This window comes from Cervus canadensis, chromosome 2 (assembly GCF_019320065.1).
Source record: "Cervus canadensis isolate Bull #8, Minnesota chromosome 2, ASM1932006v1, whole genome shotgun sequence".
Classification (NCBI taxonomy): Eukaryota; Metazoa; Chordata; class Mammalia; order Artiodactyla; family Cervidae; genus Cervus; species Cervus canadensis.
Window position 1 is genome coordinate 100,410,910 of NC_057387.1, and position 14,923 is coordinate 100,425,832.

Consider the following 14,923-nt stretch of genomic DNA (forward strand, 5'->3'; position numbering starts at 1 on the left):
CAGAATCCAACCACTTCTCATCACTTCCCTACCACCCTAGTATCCATTTTTACTTTTTGCTGTTAGTATTCCAAGAGTTTCCCAACTAGTCCCCGGCTTGTACCTTTGCTCCTCAACCTAGTAGCCAACGATCCTGTTAACACTTAGATCATGTCATTCCCTGACCGCAAGCCCTCCAATGGCTTCCCCTCTGCAGTCTAATCAAAGTCCGAGTCCCTCCAGTGGCCTACAAGGCCCTCTAAATCTGCTGCATTTCTACCCCTCAGACTTTATCTCCTACCATATCTTCTTAGAACACCCCATCCCAGCCTCTCCGGCCTTGTGGTGTCTCTCAAACGCCAGGCCCAGTCCCACATCAAGGCTTTTACACTTGCTGTTCATGTTCACTCTTCCTGGAATGCTCTTCCTCCAAACACCTGTAGCGAGCGATCACTCCCTTACTCCAAACACCTGTAGCAAGCGATCACTCCCTTCCTCCATGCCTTTGTTCAAACATTACCTTCAGTGACACTTTTTTCAAACATCCTGTTTAAAATGACAACTGTCACAAATTCCCTCCTACTCCACAAACACCTCAGGCCTTCCTTTTTCTCTAAGACATGTATCACTATTGAATTTCTATTTTGACTGTCTGTTTCTCCACCCTAGAATGTAAACTCCATGAGGTGGGGCTCTTTCTATGGTTTATCTGCTCATGCATCTTGCAGCACCTAGAGCAGAGCTTGGTACAGCGTGGGGGCCCCATATGTGCTGACTGAAAACAGACGAGAGACATAAAAGCTCAGTCAGTTTCTTACCCAAAGTCTTCCTAGTAAGTGGTGTGTTACATTCTAGAGCCCTGCCCTGGATCTTAAGCCTAAGTGAAGCTTCCCTGTTTGTCACTCATCAGGCAGAGAGCCAGAGGGGAGCTCTCTCCTGAAGGTGCAGGCTTCATCCTCCTCACCAGGTGGGAACAGTCCTGGCTTCACAAGGTTTTTAGGACACATGGAGGTATCTTCCTATCTGTTCAAATTGTTTGGGAAACCCTCCTCCCTGGAAACCACCCTGGATAATAAGAGAAGAGCAGAGGTCTTCCTATCCATATCGTCTGAATAGGGCTATACCATCCCACTGTGAATTGTTCCAGCTCATCCACCAAACTGTACAGAGCCTGGCACAGAAGTTACTTGCTCACATCATCATGATCCTGAATCAGGAGTTTTAAGGAAGGGGTTCTCTGTACTTTTTCTTTGCATGGCATCTAAGACAGAACTTAAGGCCTTCAAGGTAAGCTTTCTGCTCTGGGAAAACTTTTCTGCAAACGATGGTAGAACTCTCAAAACAATCAAAACTACATGAAGTACATATGCACAAAAGAATCCAAAAGATGGATGACAAAGACCAAGTGGAAGAAGCAGTCCTCAGGGAGCGGAGTTACCACACAAAGGATTGGGGTGACCATGAGGATATACAGGTTAGAGGGCAAGCTGGGACCAGCATTGCTATTAAAATCACTAACTTGATCCCAGCTCCTGTCCTAAACAGAGGTATCATTTACTAGTAGCTCTCAGACTTAGGCAGAGGACCAAGTCAGACAAAGGCAGTATATACACACAACAAGGACTCTGCCTCAGATTCAGAAATCAACCCCGCTGAGGTCATGCCATTTTATCGGAGGCCTTGATCTACTTCATTCTGTCCACCAAGTATTAGGGTATATAGTGTAACCTCCTTCCCTTCATGGCTGGCCTTTCTCCCTCCCTTGATTGGCCAATACCTCAGGAACTACCCGTAGTATCCTCTGGCCATCCCTAGGCCTCCCATAAACTGTAGGGGACCAGGTCAAAACAATCACATATTAAAAAGCTAGTTATTGCTGCCACATGAAAGGAAGACCGAAGAGGCAGCTGGAGTAGACCAAACAGACCAAGACAATGAAAGGTTATGGGAATGGAGAAGGAATGGTTCTGAACGACGCGTCTGAGGAGACATCAGCAAGAACTGGTGATGCTCTGGAGTGGCGCAGGAGGAAGGCAGTGAAGAGGGCTCTGAGTGAGGTACAGCCATGGCCTGCCACCACGCAGCACTGCGGCTGTTCCTTCACCTGCTCGTCACCAGTGGCGCTCAGCTCCCCGAGGGTAACACACACATCCTAGGTAACAAGTGACAGGCAGATGTTGTCAAATCAAAGACAAAGTACACAATCTGCATCAGCAATTTTTAATGTTTCACTGGTGTAGAACTGAAATTTGTACTTAAAGGCAAGGAAAGAAGGAAAGGCAGTTATCATGAATTCATACATAAAAGAAGCTGGATAAAATCATAGGACTGTTCCTTAGGAAAATAAATAATGTGGTACTAAACTAGAGGTTTATTTTTATTATGTTTCCATGTAGAGACATCATCCAAATATCAGCTGAGCAAAAGACTTTCTGGCCAGAGGCCAAGCGCACACAGTTGATCCCACTTTGGAATAAATGCCTAGAAGGTACACATCACCAGTGAGTGGGACTCTGGGCACAAAGTTGGGTCTCATTCAGAAAGTGAACAGAGGTGTGAGTCAAACATGCAGCTTCAAAAACTGTAAATCTTTCATGACATTTGTTTTGAAAATAAAAATTGCCTGCATATCAAGAACTATAATTTTCTAAAATGGAATTAGGCCTGATTAAATAAAATAGTACTCATGACTTACTAATAAAAATTAGAAAAATAAAAACAGAAACTCTGCTGTCCAAAGAGATAGAAAATTATATTTCTTCCTGAAACGTCATAAGAGAATGATCAATATTTCACCATTAGGTCTCTTAAAATGTCATTTCTTCTTCTTTCCACATTCTCCCACTTTTAACAGCAAAACCTGTTCAATATGGCAATTTCTGCTAAGTAAAAGGATGCACTATTTATTGAATACTTAAGAGTATGAATGAAAAAAGCTGAATGTTTGGGAAAATACTATATTACCCCTAATGGGATCATACCCACCAGGTGGAAAGAAAGATAAAGACTGAGATTTTCTAAAAAAGAAAAACAAAACCCAAATACTCTGTACATAATTTCTAATTTTAAAACATTATTAGAAATTCCTGATCAGTGTATAATAAGAGAGGGAACAGAGAAATTTGGTAGAATAGTAGAGAGCGTATTTCTAACTACTTTTAGTTATATAACATCAGCCTTATGAATTATTATCTTTCTTCCTTATTTAAAACACTGATTGGCCAGCTTAAATCATAACAGCTTAAAAGCAGAAATAAGTTTCAACTTAGGTATGAGCACAGTGATTCGGGACCAGTTTCTGCCTTACACAGAGAATTCAGAGGTGGTGTTCCCTTTTAAACATATGCCCCCAAATACCTTATATGCAGGTTCCATATAAGCATGTAAATAAAACAAGTTCTGTATTTCCTCAATTTTACAAGTTGATGGTAAACTAGATTTTAAAGATAAAACTATGCCTTTAAAAACATTAAGCCTCAAAATTTCATCCAGTGTTTTCTTTAAGAAATGGAATATTAAAATCATTTTTGAAATGAGATATTAAATGTATTTAAATCTTGGCTTTTCTGTACTTAATCATTTTTCCTAAAAAAAGAAAAAAAAAAGTTAAAAACATCAAGAGCCAGAACATGCTGCCAGGATGGAAAATAATCAGAAATGTCTTCAGTTGCAGATCCTGGGCAACTCAGTCTTGTTTTGAATTTTTCAGAGCTTGAAGTCTCTCTAGTAGTGGAGGATGAGAATAATGCCACATGGAAAACAACCAGTCAGAAACAGGGAATCCCAAATTGTCTTTGTTTAGTTTGATTAAAGCAGAATATAAGTCTTTGGCCTTCCCAAGTTTCTTTGCAAATGCATCGGCTTGAAACTCAAATCTGCGGCTGAGGACTGTTAGGCAAAAAGAAAGAACCTGAAAAAGGAAATAAAAGCATTTTAACCACTTCCCCTCTTTGTTGTCACTAAAGCTTTCATGAGCCAATACTGCAGGGGAAGTTCAGCTCAGGATAAGAGAAACAGCAAGCCAAAAGAAACGTCACTTGTATTTTGGAGACCCTAGGGTGGAGGAATTATTAAAAATTGAGCCTTTCCCCCTCAAAGCAAATAGATCAGAAACAGATATATATCCAAAGACATGTCAATCTTAATGAAGAGATACTGACTTCTGAGAACCTGTCATGGGCCAGGCACTGAGTTGGCATTTTACATTCTCCAGCAATCCTACAAGGTGATTACTCTTACTCCTGTTTTACAGATGAAGAAGGCTATCTCAGGAGTGAGACAACTTGTTCGTAGTCACACAACTAGAAGGCGGTAGTGCTGACATTCTTGATGACTCCAAAGCCCATGACACCATCTTTCTCAGAGGTAAGATGTGGGGATTTATATTCAGACTCTTTTTTTCATTTAAAAAAAATACTTGCTCACTTACCCACCTTTAGATGTTAACAACAGTCTTCACTGAGAATATTCTAATATATATATATATATATATACAAGTATATATGTATAGGTGTATATACATGTATACACACACACTATAGCCTCTAATGATGGCCTCAAAATAGAATTTTCTAGAGTGTTCTGAGCTATGGTAGCTTCATTAGAATATTCAGTCTCCAAGGGTGACTACTATGAAAGGGACAAGTTTCATTTGAAAATAGAAATTTCTGAGGGAAAAATAATTTATTTGCATACTGACGTATTAATATTACAGGTTGGATGACATGATGTCTATCTCTTACCTTAAAATACATCAAGCAATAAAGCAAAAAAACGTTTAAGTCTCTCAACTGTACCTCATGTTGCCGTCAGCAAATCCAGAGCTTCAACATAAAGTCTGGGAGCTCCTGATATCTTCTTAGACATGTTCAAAGCTAATATCTGGCTCCTACCTGAAATTTCTTTCCAAATCTTGAATGTACTTTTTGGGTTATAATCATTAACTAATCTCTCTGTCTATGTGTCTCCTGGTTTCAAGTGTCTCAGGGCAGCTGTCCCTTGAACCTCACCGTGACACAAATAAACCCTGAGCAGACACTAGCCCGCATTCATCTGCTCCACTGTAGGTTTTCAAACCCTTCTCAATAAGGCATGTTTCCCATTTCCCAGGAAAATATCTCTTTCTCATTATGACCTCTTAAATGCAGACATTAAACGTACAGTTCTCTGTTTAAATACTTCAGTTCAGTTCAGTCACTCAGTCTTGTCCGACTCTTTGCGACCCCATGAACCGCAGCACGCCAGGCCTCCCTGTCCATCACCAACTCCCAGAGTCCACCCAAACCCATGTCCATTGAGTCAGTGATGCCATCCAACCATCTCATCCTCTGTCGTCCCCTTCTCCTCCTGCCCTCAATCTTTCGTTTAAATACTTAGTCTTTTTGAAATGAGTACCCTGGGCTCATTGAGGTTTTTAAAACAGTTGCTAATATCTCTAAATTAATTATATTTCAAATCACTCTAATATCCCTAAGTAAATATCTAATTTACTTAGCTATTTTTTTTAAGTGAACTCAACTACTCAAAATAGAAGGAGATAAAACCAAAAACTGAGAGGCCAAATTAGATGCCCAAAGCAGACTAACATTACTGGTGCCTTATTTATCAGAGGACACTTACACTCAGTCAGAATCCAGTAACTTTTACCTAATGAGTTTGATTATCTGATTTCCCAGTCTATAGTTGGTTGAAGAAGAAAATTAGAAAAAAATAATGACCATATCAGAAAGTTACACTGACATTAGCAAGGATTATCAGCCTGGCAGTCAACGAAGAGATTATAAGAAAATTAGTTATATAAATAAATAGCATGACTGCATAAAGAGCAGAGGATTCTGGGGCATTTCATACACACAGCTCAGTGTCTTTAAGGCGTTCCTGAATTGTGACTGAAGACAGAAATGACAATATCATTATGATGGTAGTTTAGCTGCTAAGTTACGTCCCATGGACTGTAGCCTGCCAGGTTCCTCTGTCCATCGGATTCTCCAAGCAAGAATACTGGAGTGGGTTGCTATTTCCTTCTCCACGATACCATTACAAGTGGTTCTATAACCTCTTTAAGAAGTAACAATCAGCATACAGCACTTTATAAATATTCTCAACAAAAGTTAAAAAATTAAAACATTTAGAGTTTAATGATAATAAATCTTATTTCTCTGGAAAATGAATGTAGATTCTGTGGACAATGCTATACAAACATGATCTCTTCCTCCCCGTTTTTCTTTCCTGGTGCCTTATACCTCATCCTACCCCCACCTTTTAAGGAGAAAGTTAAAACCTAAACTCTACAACTTGACCCAAAGAAAGAATTCTTCTGAATGGAGATATCTCAAGATCCCTGATCTCTTGGCTTACTCTGGAAGCCTAATCAAGTAGTATGTTGCCATCACTGGATTTATTCAGACATAGTCTCAATCCATGTCTTATCACATATATGGCATTCCCCTACTGACCAGTCATGGAGCAGTGGTTCTCAAACTTTGCTTGCCATAAAACATGCAACTTTGCTTCAGAGGGTCTGGAGTGGGATGCTAAGTCTGTTATGAAGCAGGTGGTCAGGAAATGCAACCAGAGGAACAGTCTTACAATCTCTCTTATCCAGTCATACACACACTCAATTATTAGTAGTTTTGTCCCCTCACACACAGATTTTCACCAGTACTTGGAGAAATGTGGTCTAGGACATAGTGTTCCAATAGTTAATTTCCATCTACCAAGTCTCTGAGGTACATGCTACATTGAGGTTTTCACCACTAAAGTCTAATTCTCCACTTTTTTTCCCCTAACAATATAGAAGCACTTATTATTTGGGGCTGGGTTTTTCTGCTACATTCTTATACTGGCCAGTAAATAAAGGGACTAAAACTTTGTTTTATCTGCTTGTTAAAACTATAGTTTTGTTTCTTTTTTCACTACTCTCAAGGTACTAGATTTGAAATAGACAAGAGCATACGTAAGATAATTTTAAAGATTATACATTACCTCGTTATAAGGTGAAAAAATAAACTGGAAGATGATCAACAGTCCAATTAGAGTGGGCTGGCTGTCATTAAAACCAAATGCAACAAAAAGCTCCTTTCGACCAATTAACACAGCAAACAAGAAAAAACACAGGAAAGAATTCATCTAGAAAGAAGGACACAAAATTTCTAAGTTATTACTAAGCTAATTTCATTGTGGGATCAGTAGAACAAGACATCATGATGTGATTTTAAGAATGATGTTAGCGTGACCACAGAAAAAGTTACTTAGGTGGTTTTACAGTTTTGCTTTTATTCTAGAAGTAGACAGGGCCTGAGTTGAGGATATACATATACACTAATTCATTATTAGTGAGCAAATAATGGTTTAGCTGGATGATTAGGGCCTTGGAACAAACTAGAGGATGGCTAACAAGGAGATTTGGAAAAGAGGTATGTGGGAAAACTTCCAAAACTAGCCCAGAGCATGATAATACTTAGGTCTAATGTGAATCTTCACCGAAACTATTCCACAGCAGAGGCGGCTCTCTCAATGCTCAGATGGAGAAGATACCTGCTCTGTGGATGTAAGCCAGCTTCTTTTCCCAGCCACTCTAGGACTTGGTCAATTGCTCATGAAAAGAGTGGCCATAGTGACAGGGATGGAGTCAATGCATTAATCAGCAACACAGACATTCCCCACTGGCTCTAGCTGAAGTGCCCAATCTATTAGAAGAGGCAATCAACTCCAGGCCCGATGAGGCACCTCAGGGATCAGCCACTACCCTCACAGTAGGCTACTGGACCCCTTCTTTCATGAATGGACCAGTGATTTTCCTTATTAAACTGAGTACTTAAATAAACTTGGATTTGGACTTATTTAATGTCTTACTCACTGCCATGTATCCATACAACATAGCTTCCAGCCAAGGCACTAATTTTTATACCTACAGATGTAAGGCAACAAAGAAGTGCCTATAGGAGCAGGTACATAAGTCTTCCCATGCAATCCACCACCCAGAACCAGCTGACCTTTTAGAAAGCTACAAAGACCATTAAAGATGCAACTGAGACCATACATGCTCAGAACCAGTCAAAAAAACAGAGTGCTATTTCACTCAGAGCCTGAAAACTATGGTCATTCTGTTGGTTTAGCGGTATTAATACCCAGAAGAGGAATGTTACAGAAAGTATTTTCTTCTTTATATTTACTACTTTTTGCAATTTCTTTTCAATGGTTGTACAATGACTTTTTTTAAAGAGAAAAAATGGTTTTTAAAAAGCATTTTAATGTCCAACTTATCTAGGCTCACTCCTTTTGATCTTCATAGCTCCTACAGCTGAGCAACTGATAACAACAATAAATATTTATGTTTTTAAAAGCATTTTAATGTCCAACTTATCTAGGCTCACTCCTTTTGATCTTCATAGCTCCTACAGCTGAGCAACTGATAACAACAATAAATATTTATGTAGTATTTACCACATTTCAGGTACTACTCCAAACTCTTTACATGTATTAACTCATTTAATTCTTTCAGTCTTATGAGGTATCATCACTCAACAAGGGAATGGAGGCAGAGGGAGGCTCAGGAACTTGTTTGAGGTCACAAAGGTAGTAAGTCAGCAAGCTGTGATGTGAAGCCTGGCTACAGAGTTTGTCTTCACTTCTCTACTATGTGAACTCTCATGCCTGCTATACTTATTATTTGACTCTCCTGCCATAAAAAGAGAATTGTTGGGACTTCCCTAGTGGTCCAGTGGTCAAGACTCTGTGCTTCTACTGCAGGGGGCATGGATTCAATCCCTGGTTGGAGAAGCTAGCGGTGTGGCCAAGAAAAAGGGGTAGAGAGAGAATTACTCCAGACTTACCTGGCTAATAATGATATTTTTGACTGTGTGTCCCAACTTCCAGTGCCCCAGTTCATGGCCTAGTACAGCAAGCACCTCCTCATTTTTACATCCTTGTTTCTTATTCTGAATCAAAAAACAAATTGAAAATAAACCATCAAGAAGCTTCAAAAAGTTTATACCTTTTAACCAAGTAACAGCCCTTCTTAGATTCTAACTTAAGGAAACAATCAGACTTTTGTGCAAAATTGTTCATTCACTGAACAAAACATTATTTCCCCAGCCACTCCACATTAGATACTGGGTTAAGCTCAAACATAAAATCATGAAGAAGACACACATATTCTGATTACATGAGTCTAATTTAGGTTAGAAAACATATAAATCTTTATCAATAGGAAAAGAGTTAAGTAAATCATGACAAAGTCATGTAACAGTCATACTATAAACCCACTAGAAATTTTGCTTTTAAAGATTATGTTATAACATGGGAAACTGCTCATGATAGTGCCAAACAACATTTATATTATACATCCATTAGAAATGTTTTGAAAGATTATGTTCTGACAAGGGGAAAATGGTTCATTAGATGAAGAAAGCAGGAAACAAAACTAAAAATAAATAGTATGATTCCAATTATGAAAAGAGACCAATGTGTATGTAAGAATACACAAATAAAGAAAACAGACTGAAGTATATCAAAATGTTAACAGTTTTTTCTGTATGGTAGAAATACAGTGATGTTTAACTATCTCAGATCATTCCTATTTTCCAAATGATCTACAAATAAGTACATGTCACTTGTGACCTCCAAAAACATCATGAATTGCCGTTTTAAAAACTGAGACCTCCAAGTTAAAATGGCAGAAGGAACATTCACATCTAATTTTATTCCCTCCAAAAACCCCAGTAAAACTACAATCAAGAGTTTTTTTGTTTTTTTTTTTTTAAAGACATAAACAGGATAGAGAAAAGGATAGGGAAAACAGGAGAGCTGGCAATAGTAACAAGATTTTGGAAGCAGAAAAGCAGACAGACAAATAAAAATGGACTAGGCAGGTCAAGAAGAATCATAAGCCAGCAGTGGAGAAAATATATAGAACCAGTCTGATTTACACTACAGTGTCTTCAAAGGACTCGAATACTAACAGTAACCAGGTATTTCTGAAATGGGAGGAACAGGAAGGAGGTTGTGGCAAATATAAGAATTGGGTGAGAGCTGTTTGAGAAATGGTAGATTCCTCTCCAACTCCACACTCGAGCAAAAGGCAATTGCTCCTCCCTCATCCTGGCAAAAGCCTGAAAGCTCATTTTGGACAGGGCAAAGAAAAGGACACTTCACCTGGAAGTTCGGCATAGTTGAAGGCCTGGGTACACCAGCAACAGACCATGGATTTGCTTACCTAATGGTATGGTGCACTGACTACTGAGCACTCCCTCTCCCAGGCTAGCCCTCTCCCCATACCTGGCTCCCAAAACACTCCCCTCCAGGCAAAAGACTGGAAGAGTACTCCCCGGGAACTCTGATCCCTCTACCAGGAAAGACTAGGAGATACTAACGCAGGAATCCCCCAACTGCAAGCACCCCTAGGACACACCACAGTGAAGCTCAAAGTTGATAAGCCTTATCTACAGGCTCAGAGAATCAACCAGGTTTTTAGTCCCATTCTCTTACTAAAATGAAAGAAAGTGAAAGTTGCACAGTCGTGTCTGACTCTTTGCTATCCATGGACTGTAGCCTGCCTGGCTCCTCTGTCCATGAAATTCTCCAGGCAAGAGTATTGGAGTGGGTTGCCATTTCCTTCTCCAGGGAATCTTCCCAAGCCAGGGATTGAACCCAGGTCTCCTGCATTGCAGGCAGATTCCTTCCCAACTGAGCCACTAGGGAAGCCCATTCTCTTACTAAGGAGTAGACAAACAATTATATATATTATAAGATATACAAGGTAAGGGTCAAGATGGAAGACCAGATACAGAAAAAATGCAATATGGAAGAAACAAATTACCTAAGGAGAAAATTGAGAGACACACTGCTTTCATGGGAAAATTGAAGATACTACAAAAAAAGGGAAATTCAGGACTTCCCTGGTGGTTCAGCAGTTAAGAATCCAACTGCCAATGCAGAGGACACAGGTTTGGTCCTGGGAAGATTCCACACATCTCAGGGCAACTAAGTCTGTACACCACAGCTACTGAGCCTGTGCTTTAAAGCTCGTGCTCTGCCGTAAGAGAAGCCACTGCAGTGAGAAGCCGGTGCACCACAACCAGAGAGGAGCCCCCGCTGGTCACAACTAGAGAAAGCCTGCGTGCAGCAACAAAGACTTAGAGCAGCCAAAAAAAAAAAAAAAACTAAAAATAAATTATAAAAAAAAGGACATTCAGAAAAAAATAATTCTTAGAAATTTAAGCTTAATAGAATGATTGGAAGATGATGGTATCACCCAGAAAATAGAAGAAAGAGATAAACAAATGGAAAAGCAGGGAAGAAAAGGTAAGAAAGTTCAGTATAAGGAAGCCAACATTCAAATAACAGGAACTCTGAAAAGAAAGAATAGAAAAAATAGAGAGGAGAAAACCATCAACAAAACAATAAGTCTCCTAGAACCAATGAACCTCAATTTCCAAATTAAAAGGGCCAAATACATACCCAGCACAACGGGTAAAAACAGACTCACAAGGTTGTACACTGGTAACTAGTATAATATTGTATTATCAACTATACTTCAATTTTAAAAAACAAAAGGCACACACCAAGGTATGTGAAATTTCAGAACACAGAGAAAGGATTCAACAATTTTCCAAAAAGAGGAAACTTTAGAAAAAACACAAAACAATTTTCCAGAAGAATAAAATTAAGGTAACATATTAAGGATCAGGAATTTGAATGGTTTCAGACACCTCACCAGCAATGTTGGAATCAAGATGGTGATGAAACAGTGCCTTCACAATCCTGAAGAAAAAGTATTTTCAATCTAGAAATCTAAACCCTAGTCAAAGTGACAGGAAAAACATGTGACAGAAAAATGAAGGCATTTTGATGCAAGAACTCAAAAACTTTACTATGCAACCTTTCTCAGGAAGGTGCTGGAGGATGTTCTTTACTAAAATGAAGGAGTAAATTAAGAACAAAAAGTCATGGAACACAGAACACAGGAGACCCAGTGAAGGAGAGAAGTGAAGGGAATCTCTAATGGTAAAGGACAACCACAGAACGACAAGTGTACACCAGATAAAAGAGGAAAACCCATTCAGATTTGAACAATGTGGCCCAAAAGACAAATCTGCTGAGGACTGCCATGATCGCATTCTTTCAGTCACCATAGCATCTTTTTAACCTGAAGAAATCTGTAGAAGATGTACACTACTGAGGGAACACAGTAGATCAACATGGATTTCAACCTAAAGAAAAGGAAAAGAAATATCAAGAATGACCTGGTGGTCCTGCAGCTGAGACTCCGTGTTCCCAAAGCAGGGGGCCTGGGTTTGACTCCTGGTAAGGGAACTAGACCCCACATGCCACCCCATACGCCACAACTAAGACCTGGCTCAGCCAAATATAAAAGAATAACCACAGGGGAAGTCTACTGTGAGAGCCGGAGAGCAGGACTTCAGAGAAACGCCCCAAAGAAAGAGAACAGAAATTTCTCCCAGGTGTAAGAGGGATGAGGGGGACTAAAACTAATAAGGTTAATCATGCAATTAACCTTGTAGGAAGTTATATTGAGAGATAGCAAAAGTTGTGAGAAGAATTAGCAAAAAGAAAAAGGAACACTAAGCACATTTTTTTTAAAAAAAAGCAATTATTAAGCAAGAGGGGAAAAAAAGGTAACATTCTCAGCAGTGAAAAGGTACAATATTGTTTAACAATAATGTTTTCAATAATGTTTTGATACTGGTTGAGAGACAGACAGAGAACAGACTTATGGACGGGGTGGGGGGTGGGGTGTGTGGGGAGGGGTGGAAGGAAAGAGTGGGATGAATGGAGAGAGTAGCATGGAAACAGTACACTACCGCATATAAAATCAGACAGCCAGTGGGAACGTGCTGTATGGCTCAGGGAACTCACACTGGGGCTCTGTGACAACCAGAGGGATAGGATGGGGCGGGAGGTGGGAGCGAGGTTCAAGAGAAAGGGGACATATGTATACCTACAGCTGATTCATGTTGATATAGGGCAGAAACCAACACAATATTGTAAAGCAATTATCCCTCAGTTAAAACTAAATAAAATTTTAAAAACCCACAAGAACTGTAACTGGACTATACTGGAGGAACTGGGGGAAGGTAGGAGCAGAGCACATGTTAGGCAAGAACTAAATCCTCATCTACCATAACTAAAAGTCAAGATACTGTCAGTAGATAATAGTATACATATATTGTATATATAAATGATATGCATAAATGTCAGAAGAAGCTAACAGAGCTGAAATATGTAGGGAGAGGAGCCTGACGGGGTGAGAGGCATAGAGAAGGGAGGAACATGAAACTACTATATTTCATTATATGCTTTTTTGTACTCTTAACTTTTAAACAATATGTTTACATTACTTCAATTAAGTTAAATTTAATGTTAAAATTTATTGGCGTTCTACTTCCCTAATTTTATCATAGCTCCTCAAACCAACATTAAAAATACATATATGTAAATACATATATATGTATACACAAAAATACATATACACACATGCATACATATATTTTTTCTTTCAACATACATGAAGAATAGGCCAGGAAAGATTTAAAAAATAACAACAAAAGTTGCTAACATGTATTAAACACTGACCATGTACCAGGCCCTCTGTGCTATATACTGTATTATTTATACATCATAATCATGATATGAAATAAGTATACTTATTACCATTTTACAGATGAGAAAATCTAGGTACAGAGAGGTTAGCTAATTTTCCTATGGCCACACAGCCAATAAATAGAAAACCTGGGATTTGAAGCCAAGTAGTCTGATGCCAGAGACCTGTGCTTTCAACTTTCACACAACTATAGATAGAAAAATAAATTATTCAACATTTATTAAATAAACAATTTTTAGTTAACAGATATGTAATCATTTGTATATTGTTATAGTACTGCTTTTAAAATAAACATAAATGGTAGGTGGTCATATGAATGATACAACATAATGTTTACAAAACCAAATAAAACTCTCATTGTTTATAAACTTTCCAGGTTCAATTTAAATAGTGCAAGACACAATGAACAATTTCTTGTACACACACTCACATGTGCCTACCCACATTCACTCACCAATACACACACACTCTGAAAAACATCTAAAAAATGCTTAATAAGGTAAAACAAATATCCTTTTAAACATACAGTTTAGTTCATTCTAAAGTAAGGAAAAGCTGAGGAGGTGAAATTAACATTCCTTGTATAAAACTATGAACAGCTATACTCTGAGTCAAAGAGTGAGCTAGGGGGAAAAATGCTGGCAAAATAACCCAATTGTGTCAAGCTCACCTGAAGTGGAGAAAAAGAAAAGTCTCTTATTGAAATTAAAAAACACGGGACTTCCCTAGTGGTCCAGTGGTTAAGACTCCACACTTCCACTGCAGGGGGCATAGATTCGATCCCTGGATGGGGAACTAACATACTGCATGCCCAATGGCATGCACGGCAAAAAGAAAAAGAAAAAAAAATTCAAAAACATTATCTGCCTGGACCAGAAAATGCCAAGCTGGCTTGCTGGCACTAGGGGCAACTGATAGAAGCAAATGCATATGCTCTATTGAGGAATGTACCTTAAACCCAGACCCTTCAAGATTCCTGAAGATTAAGATTACTGAACTATTATGAATTTACAGTAAAAATTATCAAATACTTCAGAAAACAAGCCACAGTAAATAAGAGTTAGCAGAAACAATACAGAATTGCAGTAGTTCCTTAAGACTTCAGATAACGGAACCATCAGATATAGAATATGAAATAAACATGTTTTATACAAAGAAGGGTGGGCTTCCCAGGTAGCACTAGTAGTAAAGAACCTGCCTGCTGATGCAGGAGATGTAAGAGATGCGGGTTCAATCCCTGGGTCGGGAAGATCCCCTGGAGAAGGGAATGACTACCCACTCCAGTATTCTTGCCTGGAGAATTCCATGGAGAGAGAAGCC

At 38.9% G+C, this 14,923-nt stretch overlaps 1 protein-coding gene across 1 annotated transcript in view; it reads right to left on the reverse strand.

Annotated features, from left to right (window-relative positions):
- Positions 1-2,185: 2,185 nt before the first annotated feature.
- Positions 2,186-14,923, reverse strand: part of ZMPSTE24 (zinc metallopeptidase STE24) — a 42,924-nt gene continuing 30,186 nt past the window's right edge. Inside the window, exons 8-10 of the mRNA XM_043461764.1 lie at positions 8,814-8,918; positions 6,964-7,107; positions 2,186-3,889 (exon numbers count right to left, since the gene is read on the reverse strand). Of these exons, the coding sequence (XP_043317699.1) occupies positions 3,665-3,889; positions 6,964-7,107; positions 8,814-8,918 (474 nt within the window). The 3' untranslated portion in view covers positions 2,186-3,664. The remainder of the gene's footprint in view (positions 3,890-6,963; positions 7,108-8,813; positions 8,919-14,923) is intronic.